The sequence below is a fragment of the Primulina tabacum genome, chromosome 4 (genome assembly GCF_025594145.1).
Source record: "Primulina tabacum isolate GXHZ01 chromosome 4, ASM2559414v2, whole genome shotgun sequence".
Classification (NCBI taxonomy): Eukaryota; Viridiplantae; Streptophyta; class Magnoliopsida; order Lamiales; family Gesneriaceae; genus Primulina; species Primulina tabacum.
In genome coordinates, this window is record NC_134553.1 from 6035430 (window position 1) to 6052711 (window position 17282).

Here is a 17282-nt window from a genome sequence, read left to right on the forward strand (position 1 = left end):
CAGGAAAAAAACACACAATATATATATAATGCGATATGGCTAACTAACATAATACAATATCAACAGCAAAAAATACCTAATCCGGACAGTTTTAGCTGAAAAAAATTATATTTTTCTTATATTTTCACCGAATACATCCATTGTTGTTAAAGAATTATATAACTAACGAGTCACCTAACGTAACATATGAAAACCAGCCCAAACTCGAGTATTCATCAACCTGGCCAATATATTTTAAGATTACTTGCCAGAAATTAGACAGCGATGCAGCAATTCAAAGTTTGTTATGGTCTACGGATTACACAAGACAAACAAAATTTGGTTGGAGTAAAAGGATCAGGTCTATTATGCAAATAAGTAAAAGAAACCAAGCATTATCAATGTTTCAAGAACATTAAGGATGTGTTTGGGGTGATTGATTTTAGCTATGTGAATTCAAAATTTATTTTCAAACCCATCATGTATGTATGTCAGTATGTGGCAACAAAAACAAATAAAGAATTGAAACTCATCTTAAAACTCTATCTTTTTACTCCATCTTCGACACTAAATTCAGATTCTTTGATTTTCAGATCAATTCATTCAAAACACCTTCATCAAATCCAGATCTATCAATCCTAAACAGACTTCAGGAATATGAGGTAATCATTCCAGAAATTATTTATTCCAATCTTAAAAAGAGAAAGGTCGAGAAATTTTATTCATTCAACAAGAACATCGGTTATTCCCAGAAAGAAATTGTTTTGCTCAGCTCTATCCCAACAATTCTCAAACAGGGTATTATCCCATAATATTTGGATGAAAACGGAACTAATTAACATAGCACAAAGGAAACAAACCTGGAAATCAAACATAAGAATCCTTGTATTCTGAACATGTTTGGCATTACGACTCCATGCACTCAGTATCAGTTACTGGTAAAGCTAATAAAGAATGGCCTTACATAATCCATGCATTCCAAGGTTCTTAAAAACCAAATTTAAGATCCATATCTCCGCCTTGTCACCAGAAGTCGGCTGGCAATCATCCAAATCAGTCAGCTGAACGACGCATTTTACCGAATACATGCACTAATCAGAAGAAATTAAAAGTGCAACCAGTAACACATACTGAATGCACCAGAAAAATATTATCTATCAATTACATCAAAGATATTACTGGTGTTCCTATCTTTCAAAACCTGCAAACAACATAGACGTGGTTTTACTTTCTTGAAACTTTTTTTTACTACTCATCTACATTGTTTGGTTAAAACTTGTCTCAGCGATCACCTTGTTAATTTGCATTAGTGTGATAAATTTGTAATTTCAATGGCTGAGAAGTGACAGTCACTCAAACTATTAGGGCGTGAAGCGAACATGTAGAGATAAATTGATCAGGCACCAAACGACTAGAGTCTCAAAAACAAATGCTATCACAGCAAGTAGAAATATTAGTGCAGATTTTCAACTTGTGCCAGAAAAGAACTGGTAATTACAAAGCTTGACTCTAAACTCCATGCAAGATTTTGAAGCCCAAGTTCTAGCCTTAAAGTCGATAGATTGATAATTAGGAAAAGTTGCGAGAAAACAGCAGGCATGATGAATGGTGAGACTGAATTCGTAACTGGATCGTAGCAACACTAAACCACAAATATGTTCCAATTTCACATCTAGAAGATAAGAAACAGGGGACTTCCTAGTGTGCATGCATCTGTTCCTCATTTAGCTACTGACTGCAATTCAAAGACGAAAGAACTGGAAACCAATAATCAAATCTCGGGGCCCTTTTGGTTTGTAGAAAAGAATTTTTTATTTATTTAGATTTAGATGATTAAGAAGCGATCAATAGCTAAGCCATGTTGGGATTATATTGATTTATAGCATCTAATAGTCGGGATATGTGAGAGCCCAGTTCCTCAACGCCCAGCCCAATGGGATTAAGTAAGTTAAAATAAGTAAATAATAATAATAATAATAATAATCCTCAAACTTTTCCTCGGAAACCGCGTGCATTCTTCCCGTAGCTTCTGTTCTTCATTTCTGTACAATTCTCGTTCGCTTTGATCGACCATATTTTCATCATCGGTCATCGAAAAATTAAACTAAATATACGGTTGGGAAGCTCTCGACGTAAGCTTTCCGTTGATACCACTTTTGATAGGAAAAATCGAGATTCTCAAAAACCCGTCAGAAGCCCGTCGTACGTTTCTTCGTTAAATCTTCGCCGTACGTCGCCGGAGTTCGAAAATTCATTGAGGGCTTTTGTTCTGTGGGTCATAAGCTTCATTTTAGTATATATATTGAGGTATAAATCATGATTCCAGCAAGGTTGCTGTATTTTTGTTGGGTTAAATTTGGTACCAATATTGATATTTGTTATATTATTGATTGTAGGTACAAGAATTGAACTGATTAGAGGTATCTATCAGATTTTCGGAATTTATTTGGATTAAATTCGAAAATTCAGATTTATGTAATTGAGTTTTCGGATTTTAGTGTTCAATAATTAGATGTTTAGGCGCTATAGAATTGACATATATTAATTTTAGAAATTTTAAAGCCTAAATTAAGGATTTTTGGAATTTTAGGCTAAATTGTCGAATAATAGAAAAAAAATAAATGGAACTTTATATGAAATGTATTATTTGTCACAGGATTGGATTCTGCGAGAACTCCTTAAGATATTTCGGTGGTAAATTAAGTATTCAGTTGAGGTACGCATGAACTGTTTTATTATGACGTGTATATGATGTAAAATGACGTTAAGTACTTTGTAATGAGTTGTGGCGTGCCTTATGTGTTTTTGTGAATACGTGATTGCATTCACGCATTTATTTGAGTTGATACTATTGTGGCATAGCATTTCGAGCCTTGACTCTTTTGATTGCTATTGATATTGATCTATCGAGTTGTTGCGTCATCGATGGAGTGGGTGGGTAGGATTAGCACTCCTGATGACTTGCATGAGGACTGAGCGGGTCGATCCCGTACCCTTGATGCTACGTGCATGGATGAGCGGCGGCATGATATTACGTTGCTGCAGTCCTGGCACGGGTGGCCACTGTTACTGTTGCTGATGCATTTCATTTGGACTCCGCTTTGATATCCATTATTTTGTTGTTACCGAGCATTGCATTGCATTTCATTGCATTTTACTTGATGTTATATTTGTCGTAATATTACTAGTTCGTCGTACTGGGGCCCGACCCCTCGTTTCTTTTTATGATGTGGTTGTTTTTGATGCCATAACAGGTTATCCAGGAGGATTTGACGCGTCTGGTGGAGCGTCAGGTAGTGGTGCCCAGTCGTCGAGTCATGGTTGAGAGTTCCCAGATATATATATACTATATTATGAAGTTATACATTTACCGGGGAGATGCCCCGTGTAGCTGTACTGTTATTTTTACGATGTTTTGAATTGATAGTTGTGTGATTGAGCCTTGCCGGCTCTATATGTGTTTAGTCCTGGCCAGTGCGGCTATAGGTTTATGAATTGATGTTATGACTTTATTTCGAGTATATAAATATTGGTTGTGTTGTTTGGAAATTTTTGGGATGTCTTACTTATGGGGAGGTCATGCCGAAATTTCTATTGGCCCAAAAGAAAAATTTTTAATCGCTTTCGCTATTTACATTAATAAATCCTGGTTGTTTGGTTATTAAATATTGATCAGGAGCACGGGCCTCATAGGATATTATCTTTTCCGTAATGCAAATATTTATTTTGGCAGCATTTTATCAACAGTTTTGTGATAAAAACTTGATTTTGATAGTTGTGATGCTATGATTCTGAAGCTTCGTGTATATATATATTTTTTGATTGGGTAGCAAGCGTAGTTATGCCTTGGTTAGAAGCGTGACAAGATTGTGGGTCGATTTAAAAGCAAACTACATTGAAATAGAATTCAACAGGGTTTAGCTAGGTGTATGCATTGCGGAAAGAAACGAGTAAGATGTAGACACCAAACGAGAGCTCTTGCAGAGCTGATGAACAGAGATGCCGGAAGGATGATTCGGCGAGCTTCTACAGTCAAACTCAAACGAGAGATATTTCATCTCGTAAAATTGACTCGTGAGACCGTTTCACAAAAAATTTTATTTTTATTTTGATAATAAAAATAACTAAAATGGTTGAAAGATAAATATAAAGTTGATCCAAGTAAAGTTGAAGCTGTTATCAATTGGCCTAAACCAACCAATGTGTCTGAGATTCGAAGCTTTTTGAGATTAGCTGGGTACTATAGGCGTTTCATTGAAGGATTTTCTAGAATAGCAAGGCCTATGACCCAGTTGACACAGAAAGATCGACGTTTTGTATGGACTGTAGAATGTGAGTCTAGTTTTCGGACTTTGAAAGAAAAGTTGACCACATCTCCAGTGTTAGCTTTGCCTTCATGCTCAGGTGGATTTGTTGTCTGTACAGATGCTTCTTTAAATGGACTGGGTTGTGTTTTGATGCAAAATGGGCGAGTGATTGCGTATGCATCTCGTCAGTTGAAGCCACATGAGACTCGATATCCAGTTCATGATTTGGAGTTAGCTGCCATTGTGTTTGCATTGAAGATATGACGTCATTATCTGTATGGAGAACAATTTGTGATTTATTCTGATCACAAGAGTCTGAAGTATCTTTTCACACAGTCCGACTTGAATATGAGACATCGTCGATGGTTGGAATTGCTTAAAGATTTTGATTGTGAGATTCAGTACCAACCAGGGCGAATGAATCAAGTTGCAGATGCTCTGAGCAGAAAAGTTCAGCCTAAAATGTTGACATCTCAGATATCACAGGTTTCAGAACAGAAATCAGAATTAGTAAGCACTGAGCATGTTAGTGAATTTCATGGCTAAACTGATATCAGTCCCCTATATGTTCTCTCCTCTAAGGGGTGAGGCCAAAATCAGAATCAGAATCAGAATTCAGAAATGTTCAGAATATATATTGCTACCATTAGTTCACTAGGGAGTTTCAGTGCTTCAAAATCATATATCAGAAATACACATACAGAAACTGTACTTTAAAACAGAATTATCAAACTGATTTCAAAATATTTATATATAAGCCCACTTACCGTAATTTGCTTAAAGTGTTTCGGTTGAAGTATGAAATCTGCTTCTTCTTGCTACTAGTTTCTGCTGCTCGAAAATCAGCACTCTCTTAGCTCAAAAATTCAAGTGATAATCTCAAAGCTTGTGTAACCCATTTCAAAGACTTGAGGGTGTTATTTATAGGCCAAAATCTGACTGTTAGCCTCCCTATTAATGACCATAATCTGTCATTAACAGCCTTTATTCCATGTTAATGCTTCAGTTACAAGTCTAAGCTGAATCAGTAACTGTCTGCTGGAATTCACTCTTCTGCTGCTGGATTCTGTCTGCTGGATTCTAATCTGCTGGAAAGATACCAGCTTCTGAAATAATAGCTTCTGCTGGAAATCCGTCTGCTGGAAAATATCATCTTCTGAATTATCGACTGTTGCTGGAATTGTTAGCTGCTGGGAATTCGATTTTCACATGTGCGGCTATAGGTTTATGAATTGATGTTATGACTTTATTTCGAGTATATAAATATTGGTTGTGTTGTTTGGAAATTTTTGGGATGTCCTACTTACGGGGAGGTCATGCCGAAATTTCTATTGGCCCAAAATGAAAATTTTTAATCGCTTTCGCTGTTTACATTAATAAATCCTGGTTGTTTGGTCATTAAATATTAATCAGGAGCACGGGCCCCCACAGTTGGTATCAGAGCGTAACTGGGATATGCTCGAATTAGAGTCTGGAGCACTTGAGTCTAAACACAAATAACATGATTGTGCATGTGTTTGACTATTTGCTCTTATTTGAATTATTTGGTGTGATTTGCTTGAATTTACCTACGTTAGAACGACTAGCAGACTAGGCATGGTATTTAGTTTAGAAATTGCCTATAATTTTCTTTTACCTGTTATCTGCCTGTTGATTTAATCATCGTGTCTTGTAGAATGGCACCTGGAGGAAGAGGTAGAAAAGGAAAAGAAATAGCGCAAGAATCTGAGGCGCAAAATGTTCGAGGACTTGCAGATATCATTAGAGGTAGACGTGGTCGACCTCGAGGACAAGTCGCTCAAAATGTTGAAGAAGAAGTGAACCAAGAACCTCCTCGACCTGAAAGACCTGGATCTAGACAGGTAGTGATTGAGCAAGAAGTGGAACAGCTGACACAGAAAGTTGGAGGAATGCAGTTAATAATTTCTCAGTTTCAAGAATTACGTCCTCCAAAATTCTTTGGCAACGAGAGCGGAGAAAAAGCAGCAGGCTGGTTGAAAAGTATAAATCATCTATTTAATTTGTTGGAGTATTCCCAAGATATTAAATTGAAGATTGCCATCTACCAACTTAAAGACCGAGCACAACTCTGGTGGGAAGCCACAGAGGAAGCAATGAAGGACTCTGGTAAAATTATTACATGGGATGCTTTTCGTGCGCACTTTACCCAAGAATATGCACCACCATCATATTATGCTGCTAAAGAAGAAGAGTTCAATCAGTTGGTGCAGGGCAACAAATCAGTGGTGGAATATGCTTCACAGTTTTCTGCTCTTTTGCCCTATGTTCCACATGTTGCTAGGAATGATCAGGCTAAACTATCACGTTTTCTGCACGGGTTGCAGCGGACTGTTCATACTTTGGTAATGACTGGATCGCCTAATACGTATATTCAAGCAGTGGAAAAGGCGAAGAAAATTGAAGCAAGTTTGCTCAGAGGAGACCCACAGCCAGGTCCATCATCTAATTCTCAGGGATCTGGAAGTAGTATGTCAATGCCAGTAGATTTACCTCCATATCAACCTGTACAGTCATACCAACAACCCAAACAGCAGAGGTACAAGGCAAAAGGAAAGCAATTCAAGAAGAAGTCTCAATCCAGCTCTTCCAGTTCAGGAAGTGCACGAGGAGGAGGTTCGATTGGGTCGTCTAGCACTGTTCATTGTGACCGATGTGGTGGTCGACATTTCAGTTCCCAATGTGTAGGAGTTCAAGGAACTTGTCATATTTGTGGTCAGCTTGGACATTACGCCAGAGTATGTCCTAATGTAGGGAGACAGCAGTTCCAGCCACAACAGTTTGGTCAAGTTCCCCGTGGACCAGTCTTTAGACCATATGCTCCTATCCAATCATTTCAGCAGTCGAGTTACCCACCTTCCAAAGGTCCTATTCAGCAGCCATTTCCAGGGCCACAGCAAGCCCAAGTCCATGCTTTGACTCAGGACCAGGCTCAGGATGCACCAGGAGGAGTGATTGCAGGTATTTGTTATGTTTTTGACTATCCTGCACGCATATTGATAGACACAGGAGCATCTCATTCATTTTTATCTGCTGCATTTGTTGATGAGCATGAGATTGCTACTATTCTTTTGTTGGATACTGTGTCAGTTGCTACTCCTTCCGGTGTATATTTAATGTCCCGTGAGATAGTTTTGAACTGTGTGATTAGATTTGAGGGTAATATTATGATAACAAATCTAATCAAATTAGCCATGACTGATTTTGACTGTATTTTGGGTATGGATGTGTTGACAAATTATCGAGCCACTGTGGATTGTTTTCATGGAGTTGTCAGATTTAGACCGTATTATGGCAGCAAATGGAATTTTTATGGTTATGATTCACAGTCTCGAATTCCATTAGTATCTGCAATGGAGATGTTCAGGTTGTTGTCAATCGGCAATGAAGGATTTTTGATCTATGCTCTTGATGCAACACGGGAAGAACGATTGGAAGTTTCAGACATTTCCGTTGTCAAGGATTTTCCAGATGTATTTCCTGATGGGATTCCAGGCTTTCTGCCTCAAAGGGAAATAGATCTTAGCATTGAATTGATGCCAGCGACAAATCCTATTTCTAGAGCACCATATCGTTTAGCTCCAACAGAATTGAAAGAACTCAAAGAACATCTTCAAGATTTACTAGAAAAAGGCTATATAAGACCCAGTATGTCACCTTGAGGAGCTCCAGTATTGTTTGTAAAGAAAAAAGACGGAACGATGAGAATGTGCGTCGATTATCGGCAGTTGAACCGGGCTACTGTGAAGAATAAGTATCCTCTGCCGCGTATTGACGACTTATTTGATTAGTTGCAGGGTACATCTGTGTATTCCAAGATTGATCTTCGTTCCGGATACTATCAGCTTAGAGTCCGAGAGGAAGATGTTCCTAAGACATCATTTCGGACACGATATGGGCATTATGAATTCTTAGTTGTGCCTTTCGGTTTGACTAATGCACCCGCAGTGTTTATGGATTTAATGAACTGTGTATTCCAAGAATTCATCGATAGATTCGTTATTGTCTTTCTTGATGACATCTTGATTTATTCCAAGTCACAGAAAGAGCACAAGGAACATTTGAAATTAGTTCTCCAAACACTCAGAGAAGCGCAATTGTATGCCAAATTTTCTAAGTGTGAGTTCTGGTTGGACAGAGTTTTATTTTTAGGCCATGTTATATCTGCACAAGGAGTATCTGTTGATCCAAGTAAAGTTGAAGCTGTTATCAATTGGCCTAAACCAACCAATGTGTCTGAGATTCGAAGCTTTTTGAGATTAGCTGGGTACTATAGGCGTTTCATTGAAGGATTTTCTAGAATAGCAAGGCCTATGACCCAGTTGACACAGAAAGATCGACGTTTTGTATGGACTGTAGAATGTGAGTCTAGTTTTCGGACTTTGAAAGAAAAGTTGACCACATCTCCAGTGTTAGCTTTGCCTTCATGCTCAGGTGGATTTGTTGTCTGTACAGATGCTTCTTTAAATGGACTGGGTTGTGTTTTGATGCAAAATGGGCGAGTGATTGCGTATGCATCTCGTCAGTTGAAGCCACATGAGACTCGATATCCAGTTCATGATTTGGAGTTAGCTGCCATTGTGTTTGCATTGAAGATATGACGTCATTATCTGTATGGAGAACAATTTGTGATTTATTCTGATCACAAGAGTCTGAAGTATCTTTTCACACAGTCCGACTTGAATATGAGACATCGTCGATGGTTGGAATTGCTTAAAGATTTTGATTGTGAGATTCAGTACCAACCAGGGCGAATGAATCAAGTTGCAGATGCTCTGAGCAGAAAAGTTCAGCCTAAAATGTTGACATCTTTGACCATTTCAAAGGTTCATGAGCATTTGGGAACTTCAGGATGGACTTATCAGTCTAAGGGCGACTACTTATTAGTTTCAGCTATTCAAGTTGAACCTCATATTGTTTCTAAAATCAAAGCAGTACAGAAAACTGATCTGCATGTTCATAAATTGAAAGAATTGACTCAGACGGGTCAATCAGACAAGTTCAGTGTTGCTTCATATGGATGTCTACGTTATAATGGTAGACTTGTGGTTCCGAATTTGATAAATCTGAAAGAGTCTATACTTCGTGAAGCTCATTGTAGTCGACACAGTGTTCATCCTGGAATCAGAAAGATGTATCATATTTTGAAATCTCATTACTGGTGGGAAGGTATGAAGAAAGAGATTTCTGATTTTTTGGCTAGATGTTTGACGTGCCAACATGTTAAAGCTGAAAGAATGAGACCTGGTGGTATGTTACATAGTCTTGAAGTGCCACAGTGGAATTGGGAGCACATTGCTATGGATTTTGTGACACACCTACCTCGTTCTAATCGTGGTTGTGATGCGATTTGGGTGATTGTTGATAGATTGTCTAAATCAGCCCATTTTATTCCTTATGATCGTACTTGTACTTATAAGAAAATGGCAAAAATGTACATCGATCATGTAGTGACATTGCATGGTGTGCCTGTAACCATAGTATCGGATCGTGATCCCAGATTTGCTTCGAAGTTTTGGGGTAGTTTGCAATCAGCATTGGGTTCAAAGTTGGCGATAAGTACTGCATATCACCCACAGACAGATGGTCAGTCTGAGAGGACCATTCAGACACTCGAGGACATGTTGCGAGCAATCGTGATGGATTTCAGGGGTGGTTGACAAGAATCATTGTCACTTGTTGAGTTCTCTTACAATAACAGCTTCCAAGCAACCATCGAAATGGCACCATTTGAAGCCTTGTACGGTAGAAAGTGTAGATCTCCGATATGCTGGGAAGATGTAGGGGAACGACAGCTATCTATGCCAGAATTTATTCAAGAAATGAAAGAAAAGGTTGAAATGATCAGGAAAAGAATGAAAGCAGCTCAGGATCGTCAAGCCAGTTATGCTAATAAAAGGCGTAGGCCTTTAGAATTTCAGGTTGGCGATCAAGTTTTCTTGAAAGTATCACCGTTTCGTGGTACTATGAGATTTGGGCGCAAAGGGAAACTAGCTCCGCGTTATATTGGTCCATATGCGATTGTTGAGAGGATTGGCACTTTGGCTTATCGTTTGGACTTGCCACAGAGTTTGTCTGCGATACATGATGTGTTTCATGTATCTATGTTACGAAAGTACGAGCCGGATCCTTCTCATGTCTTGAGGACTGATGAGGTGGAGTTGGATAGTTCCCTTAGCTATGTTGAACATCCAGTGCAAATTCTTGATCGTAAAGAAAAGCAACTCAGGAATAAGACGATTCCACTGGTTATGGTGCAATGGAGTAGACATGGGAGAGAAGAAGCTACATGGGAATTAGAGGCTAAGATGCGTCAGGAATGGCCTCACTTGTTTGAAAATGTAATAAATTATTCCATGTATTCTGATTTTCCAGTGTACCATCAGTGGTAAATGCTCATAAATCACTTTTGTATAAATGTTGTGTATGCTAGATTTCGAGGACGAAATCTTTTATTAGTCGGGGAGAATGTGAGAGCCCAGTTCCTCAAGGCCCAGCCCAATGGGATTAAGTAAGTTAAAATAAGTAAATAATAATAATAATCATAATAATCCTCAAACTTTTCCTCGGAAACCGCGTGCGTTCTTCCCGTAGCTTCTGTTCTTCATTTCTGTACAATTCTCGTTCGCTTTGATCGACCATATTTCCATCATCGGTCATCGAAAAATTAAACTAAATATACGATTGGGAAGCTCTCGACGTAAGCTTTCCGTTGATACCACTTTTGATAGGAAAAATCGAGATTCTCAAAAACCCGTCAGAAGCCCGTCGCACGTTTCTTCGTTAAATCTTCACCGTACGTCGCCGGAGTTCGAAAATTCATTGAGGGCTTTTGTTCTCTGGGTCATAAGCTTCATTTTGGTATATATATTGAGGTACAAATTATGATTCCAGCAAGGTTGCTGTATTTTTGTTGGGTTAAATTTGGTATCAATATTGATATTTGTTATATTATTGATTGTAGGTACAAGAATTGAACCGATTAGAGGTATCTATCAGATTTTCGGAATTTATTTGGATTAAATTCGAAAATTCAGATTTATGTAATTGAGTTTTCGGATTTTAGTGTTCAATAATTAGATGTTTAGGCGCTATAGAATTGACATATATTAATTTTAGAAATTTTAAAGCCTAAATTAAGGATTTTTGGAATTTTAGGCTAAATTGTCGAATAATAGAAAAAAAATAAATGGAACTTTATATGAAATGTATTATTTGTCACAGGATTGGATTCTGCGAGAACTCCTTAAGATATTTCGGTGGTAAATTAAGTATTCAGTTGAGGTACGCATGAACTGTTTTATTATGACGTGTATATGATGTAAAATGACGTTAAGTACTTTGTAATGAGTTGTGGCGTGCCTTATGTGTTTTTGTGAATACGTGATTGCATTCACGCATTTATTTGAGTTGATACTATTGTGGCATAGCATTTCGAGCCTTGACTCTTTTGATTGCTATTGATATTGATCTATCGAGTTGTTGCGTCATCGATGGAGTGGGTGGGTAGGATTAGCACTCCTGATGACTTGCATGAGGACTGAGCGGGTCGATCCCGTACCCTTGATGCTACGTGCATGGATGAGCGGCGGCATGATATTACGTTGCTGCAGTCCTGGCACGGGTGGCCACTGTTACTGTTGCTGATGCATTTCATTTGGACTCCGCTTTGATATCCATTATTTTGTTGTTACCGAGCATTGCATTGCATTTCATTGCATTTTACTTGATGTTATATTTGGCGTAATATTACTAGTTCGTCGTACTGAGGCCCGACCCCTCGTTTCTTTTTATGATGTGGTTGTTTTTTATGCCATAACAGGTTATCCAGGAGGATTTGACGCGTCTGGTGGAGCGTCAGGTAGTGGTGCCCAGTCGTCGAGTCATGGTTGAGAGTTCCCAGATATATATATACTATATTATGAAGTTATACATTTACCGGGGAGATGCCCCGTGTAGCTGTACTGTTATTTTTACGATGTTTTGAATTGATAGTTGTGTGATTGAGCCTTGCCGGCTCTATATGTGTTTAGTCCTGGCCAGTGCGGCTATAGGTTTATGAATTGATGTTATGACTTTATTTCGAGTATATAAATATTGGTTGTGTTGTTTGGAAATTTTTGGGATGTCTTACTTATGGGGAGGTCATGCCGAAATTTCTATTGGCCCAAAAGAAAAATTTTTAATCGCTTTCGCTATTTACATTAATAAATCCTGGTTGTTTGGTTATTAAATATTGATCAGGAGCACGGGCCTCATAGGATATTATCTTTTCCGTAATGCAAATATTTATTTTGGCAGCATTTTATCAACAGTTTTGTGATAAAAACTTGATTTTGATAGTTGTGATGCTATGATTCTGAAGCTTCGTGTATATATATATTTTTTGATTGGGTAGCAAGCGTAGTTATGCCTTGGTTAGAAGCGTGACAAGATTGTGGGTCGATTTAAAAGCAAACTACATTGAAATAGAATTCAACAGGGTTTAGCTAGGTGTATGCATTGCGGAAAGAAACGAGTAAGATGTAGACACCAAACGAGAGCTCTTGCAGAGCTGATGAACAGAGATGCCGGAAGGATGATTCGGCGAGCTTCTACAGTCAAACTCAAACGAGAGATATTTCATCTCGTAAAATTGACTCGTGAGACCGTTTCACAAAAAATTTTATTTTTATTTTGATAATAAAAATAACTAAAATGGTTGAAAGATAAATATATATGACTAAATTTAATTTTTTCATTTAAAAATAGCGCATTTTCAATACCATGTTTAAAAAATTAGATAGTCAAGTTTTAAAGAAAAGTAAAGAGTCAACCAAAAATTGATTACCACTGACTATTGGCATTATAGCACCAGGTTTTGTAAACAATGTGATCAAATTACTTTAAGCACCATGTTTTCGCAGGTGGGAAGAGTGACAAAAAAATTCTTTTAAATCACTTTCTACCAAATTACTTTATAGAAATTGTGGAATATATTCAAAATTACACAATTGACCGGATGTGTTGTTGGGCCTCACCAAACAGGGAAGTGGGATATATGAAGGGAAAAAATCTCACCAAAGAAGGGATATGCCGTAACACCATAATACAATAATCGGAAATATTGCTACTCCCACTGACGTTTAAAAATCAGGGCGGCGGCGCTTTTGTTTCTGCCTCGCCCGATCCTTAGACGCTCATTCAGACACACACAAGCTCAGACGTACACACGATTCATCACAGATCATGCAGAATAGTCCATCAACATCCTCCCTGGGATCCGACGGCCTGGACTTGAGCCAAGCCTTTTTCATCCCCATCACTGGTGGGACCCCGCCGTCCCCAACCAAGCGCCACACGAAGATCACCGTAGTAGGCGTCGGGAACGTGGGTATGGCCATCGCCCAGACCATCCTCACCCAAGATCTGACCGATGAGCTCGCCCTCGTCGACGCCAAAGAAGACAAGCTGCGAGGCGAGATGCTCGACCTCCAACACGCCGCCGCCTTCCTTCCACGCACGAAGATACGCGCCTCCCTTGACTACGCTGTCACTGCAAACTCCGACCTTTGCATCGTCACCGCCGGCGCGCGGCAGAATCCGGGAGAAAGCAGGCTGAATCTGCTGCAGAGGAACGTGTCTCTGTTTAAGCATATTGTTCCACCATTGGCTAAGTACTCTCCGGATTGTATATTATTGGTGGTTTCTAACCCGGTTGATGTGCTGACTTATATAGCTTGGAAGTTGTCCGGATTCCCACCTAATCGGGTTATCGGATCGGGTACGAACCTGGACTCGTCCAGGTTCCGGTTCTTGATCGCCGATCACCTTGATGTTAATGCACAGGAGGTGCAGGTGAGATTATTTTACTCACCATGTCTTTTTATTTTTGGCATTTGGAATTTTAAATTAAATCAAAGTCACATGGTATCGCTTCTCTAGATTAATTTACACAACGAGCATATAAGCCATGGCATGAGATCTGCCTACGACATTCTCTTAATGATATATCCTTCAATTCCTTTCGTCAAAATGTGAGTAGTTGGCAAAGATTGTTGGTTTACCTTCCCACCAAGTAACGCATGACGAATTCATACAAAATGCTTGGACTTTTGTTGTTACATTCTGTTGAGTAAATAGGCCACTGCTAGTAATTGTTCTACCCTATGTATTAATTATTTATACCTCTCCGATTCTAGGCCTACATTGTTGGGGAACATGGTGACAGTTCTGTGGCTCTATGGTCAAGCATAAGTGTAGGAGGAGTCCCAATACTAAGCTTCTTACAGAGGCAACAGATTGCTTATGAGAAACAAACCTTAGTAAACATACACAAAGAAGTTGTCCAAAGTGCATATGAAGTCATAAGATTGAAAGGCTACACCTCATGGGCGATCGGGTACTCCGTCGCTAGCTTAGCTCGAACGATACTAAGGGATCAAAGAAAGATCCATCCAGTCTCAGTTCTTGCAAAGGGCTTCTACAATATCGATGGTGGCGATGTTTTTATCAGCTTGCCTGCTCAGTTGGGTAGGAGCGGAGTGTTGGGGGTAACCAATGTGCATCTTACTGATGAAGAAGCTCAGCAGCTGAGGAACTCCGCCAAGACAATTCTGGAAGTGCAAAGTCAATTGGGAATATGATATTTTTTTTGTGTTGGTGGTTGTGATTTTATGCATTTGTTTCTACTGATTTTCGACCTTCTATATATGTTATTAATATTTTATGGACATGTTCTTATAGATTCATCGTTCAGCCGTTGTTTGTTTATCTTTTCTGGAAATGTTTTCAGGATTGATTAATGAACCAATGATTTAGTTTATTTTGTAATTATCGTGCCTAGTTCTCTGAGTTCTTTTTTCCTTTTAATTTATAAAAATCATCTGATATTGAGTTACTAACAATCCACAACCATTCTTCCTCACAATCCAAAACCTTTGAGGCTCTGAAATAGCAGCAAGAACGGTCAGTCAAAGAAATTAGTACTTTTGAGAGGAGAGTAAAGGCAAAACAAAGGAAAGCAAAGGCTGGACAATGTACAAAGGTTGAAAAGGAAAGTGAGGATTAGGTAGTCCAATTACTGAAGAATAGATATAAAAAGTAAAATATTATATCATTCAATTACCAATGGTGCGATTGGACGTCCTATCCTACAAACAATGCAATACCTAAAAAAAAACTTAAAATTACGAAAAATATAGGCGGGTTTCCAACAATATTTTGGCAGGGAACATGAAACCCGACCTTAAAATATACCCGAAATTCCAAAATAGGGGTTTATCTAATTGGATTGGGTTGGGTTAGGTCGGGTCGAGTCGGATACTCGATGTAAGTAAAAAAACGTCTATCCTTGATTAATATAATTATAATATAAATAATTTGATTTTTTTAGCTTAAATTATCTAAACAATAAAAATGCATTCACAATCATGGACTTTAAATGCATGGATAAATTGCATAAATCCCCTTGTAAAATCAAAAAAGAGCTGATAACCCATGTGAAATAGGGTTTTTTTTATAGTTAATTTAAAAATAAAAAATATTTCAAAAATAATTCAAAATAAAATAATTTTACAAAATTACTTTAATCCGTGCTTCGTAATTGATGGAGAAAATTAAGGAAAATAAAAATAGTAGTCTTTCATCAATACACCAATAAGAGGTTTAACTTTAGCATATAGTATCGATAAAACTTACGCTAAATTATAATATTTTCATTTTATTCCTAAATTTACATTGTTTATCTTCTATTTAAGCTATTATTATTAATTGAATTTCAATCACAACATAAAAATATAATATTAATATATTATACAAGTAATTATTAATGTTTGTTTGCTTCCTTCACTGTTGACCTTCTTCATTTTTATAGATTGATTTATTTAATAACTCTATTATATATAATTATATGTTTTACAATTAATTTTTTTTATGAAATATGTGTTTATATAATTTTGAGAGAATTCGAAATGAGTCTTCCTGAAATATCCTTTTGATCAATTGATTTTATGTACGTTTTCTTAAATGCAAACTTTCAATATTTTGTTATAAATTATATTTATTTTTTGGTTGTATTTAGATTAGTATTTTTGAAATGGAACAATAATTTAAAAATAAAATATCCGAAAATCCAATGAAGGGAATAAAAATCTAAAATTAAAATGGCAGGAAATTCATGAATTTGAAATGATACGCGCCATGTAATCACTTGAAATGGCTTCAAAATGTATTTAAAACTGTAAGGAATGAGACAGTGAAATTTAAGACATATAACTAAAATATGAATTATTTTATGCTAAATCGAGAGTGTTTTATTTTGTCTGATATTTCAATATCATTGCATCATGTGAGTCTTTTATATTTTTATGGAAGTTACATATATGTTGATGATACAAGGACTTAATTTTTCCCCTTCAATCCACTCATATATCTAATTTTTTAATCACCCAATAAAATAATACAAAATATGTAATAATTATCATATATTATAAATATTTATATTTTTCATTGGAATTAAATTATTAGTAATAATAATAATAATATAGGTAAGCACGGATGCTCCACGTGTAAGCGCGAATGCTCGTCCACGTGGACCATCCGTGCTTACAAAGCACAGATAATGCTCCACCTAATTTTAATACGTGCTTACGAAGCACGAATTAAAATAATTTTGCAAAATTATTTTATTTTGAATTATTTTTGAAATATTTTTTATTTTAAATTTAAATTAATTATAAAAAAACCCTGTGAAATATAAATAAGCGCTAAACCCCTATGTTTTTTTTTTTTTAAAAAAAAATGTTCATAGACCCCTATAAAAATATTAATATGATTTTAATATCCCTTATTGTACACAAAATAATTTTTCATCATATTTTCTGTATATAATTCAAAATATAATCAGTACAAATAAATATAAACCATATGTTTTTGTGTTTTATTTTTTAGTCAAATTGTGATATTTTAATTTTATTTTTTTGATCATTTTATAATGGT

At 37.1% G+C, this 17282-nt stretch overlaps 2 protein-coding genes across 2 annotated transcripts; both read left to right on the top strand.

Moving 5' to 3' along the window:
- The first annotated feature begins 5864 nt into the window (after positions 1 to 5864).
- Positions 5865 to 12454, top strand: LOC142541493 (uncharacterized). Its single transcript, XM_075648023.1, has 2 exons — positions 5865 to 7265; positions 12127 to 12454. The coding sequence occupies exons 1-2, from the start codon at positions 5963 to 5965 to the stop codon at positions 12195 to 12197; spliced, it is 1374 nt and encodes a 457-aa protein (XP_075504138.1). The 5' UTR covers positions 5865 to 5962; the 3' UTR covers positions 12198 to 12454.
- An 855-nt stretch (positions 12455 to 13309) lies between these two features.
- LOC142542805 (L-lactate dehydrogenase B-like) lies at positions 13310 to 15116 on the top strand. Its single transcript, XM_075649636.1, has 2 exons — positions 13310 to 14141; positions 14486 to 15116. The coding sequence occupies exons 1-2, from the start codon at positions 13533 to 13535 to the stop codon at positions 14927 to 14929; spliced, it is 1053 nt and encodes a 350-aa protein (XP_075505751.1). The 5' UTR covers positions 13310 to 13532; the 3' UTR covers positions 14930 to 15116.
- The last annotated feature ends 2166 nt before the right edge of the window (positions 15117 to 17282 follow it).

Bases quoted from the DNA above. Each gene is read 5' to 3' on its own strand.
- LOC142541493 (XM_075648023.1), top strand. From the start codon at position 5,963: ATGGCACCTGGAGGAAGAGGTAGAAAAGGAAAAGAAATAGCGCAAGAA. The intron at 7,266-12,126 runs GTATTTGTTATG...ATGCCATAACAG, and splicing joins ACCAGGAGGAGTGATTGCAG to GTTATCCAGGAGGATTTGAC.
- LOC142542805 (XM_075649636.1), top strand. From the start codon at position 13,533: ATGCAGAATAGTCCATCAACATCCTCCCTGGGATCCGACGGCCTGGAC. The intron at 14,142-14,485 runs GTGAGATTATTT...CTCCGATTCTAG, and splicing joins TTAATGCACAGGAGGTGCAG to GCCTACATTGTTGGGGAACA.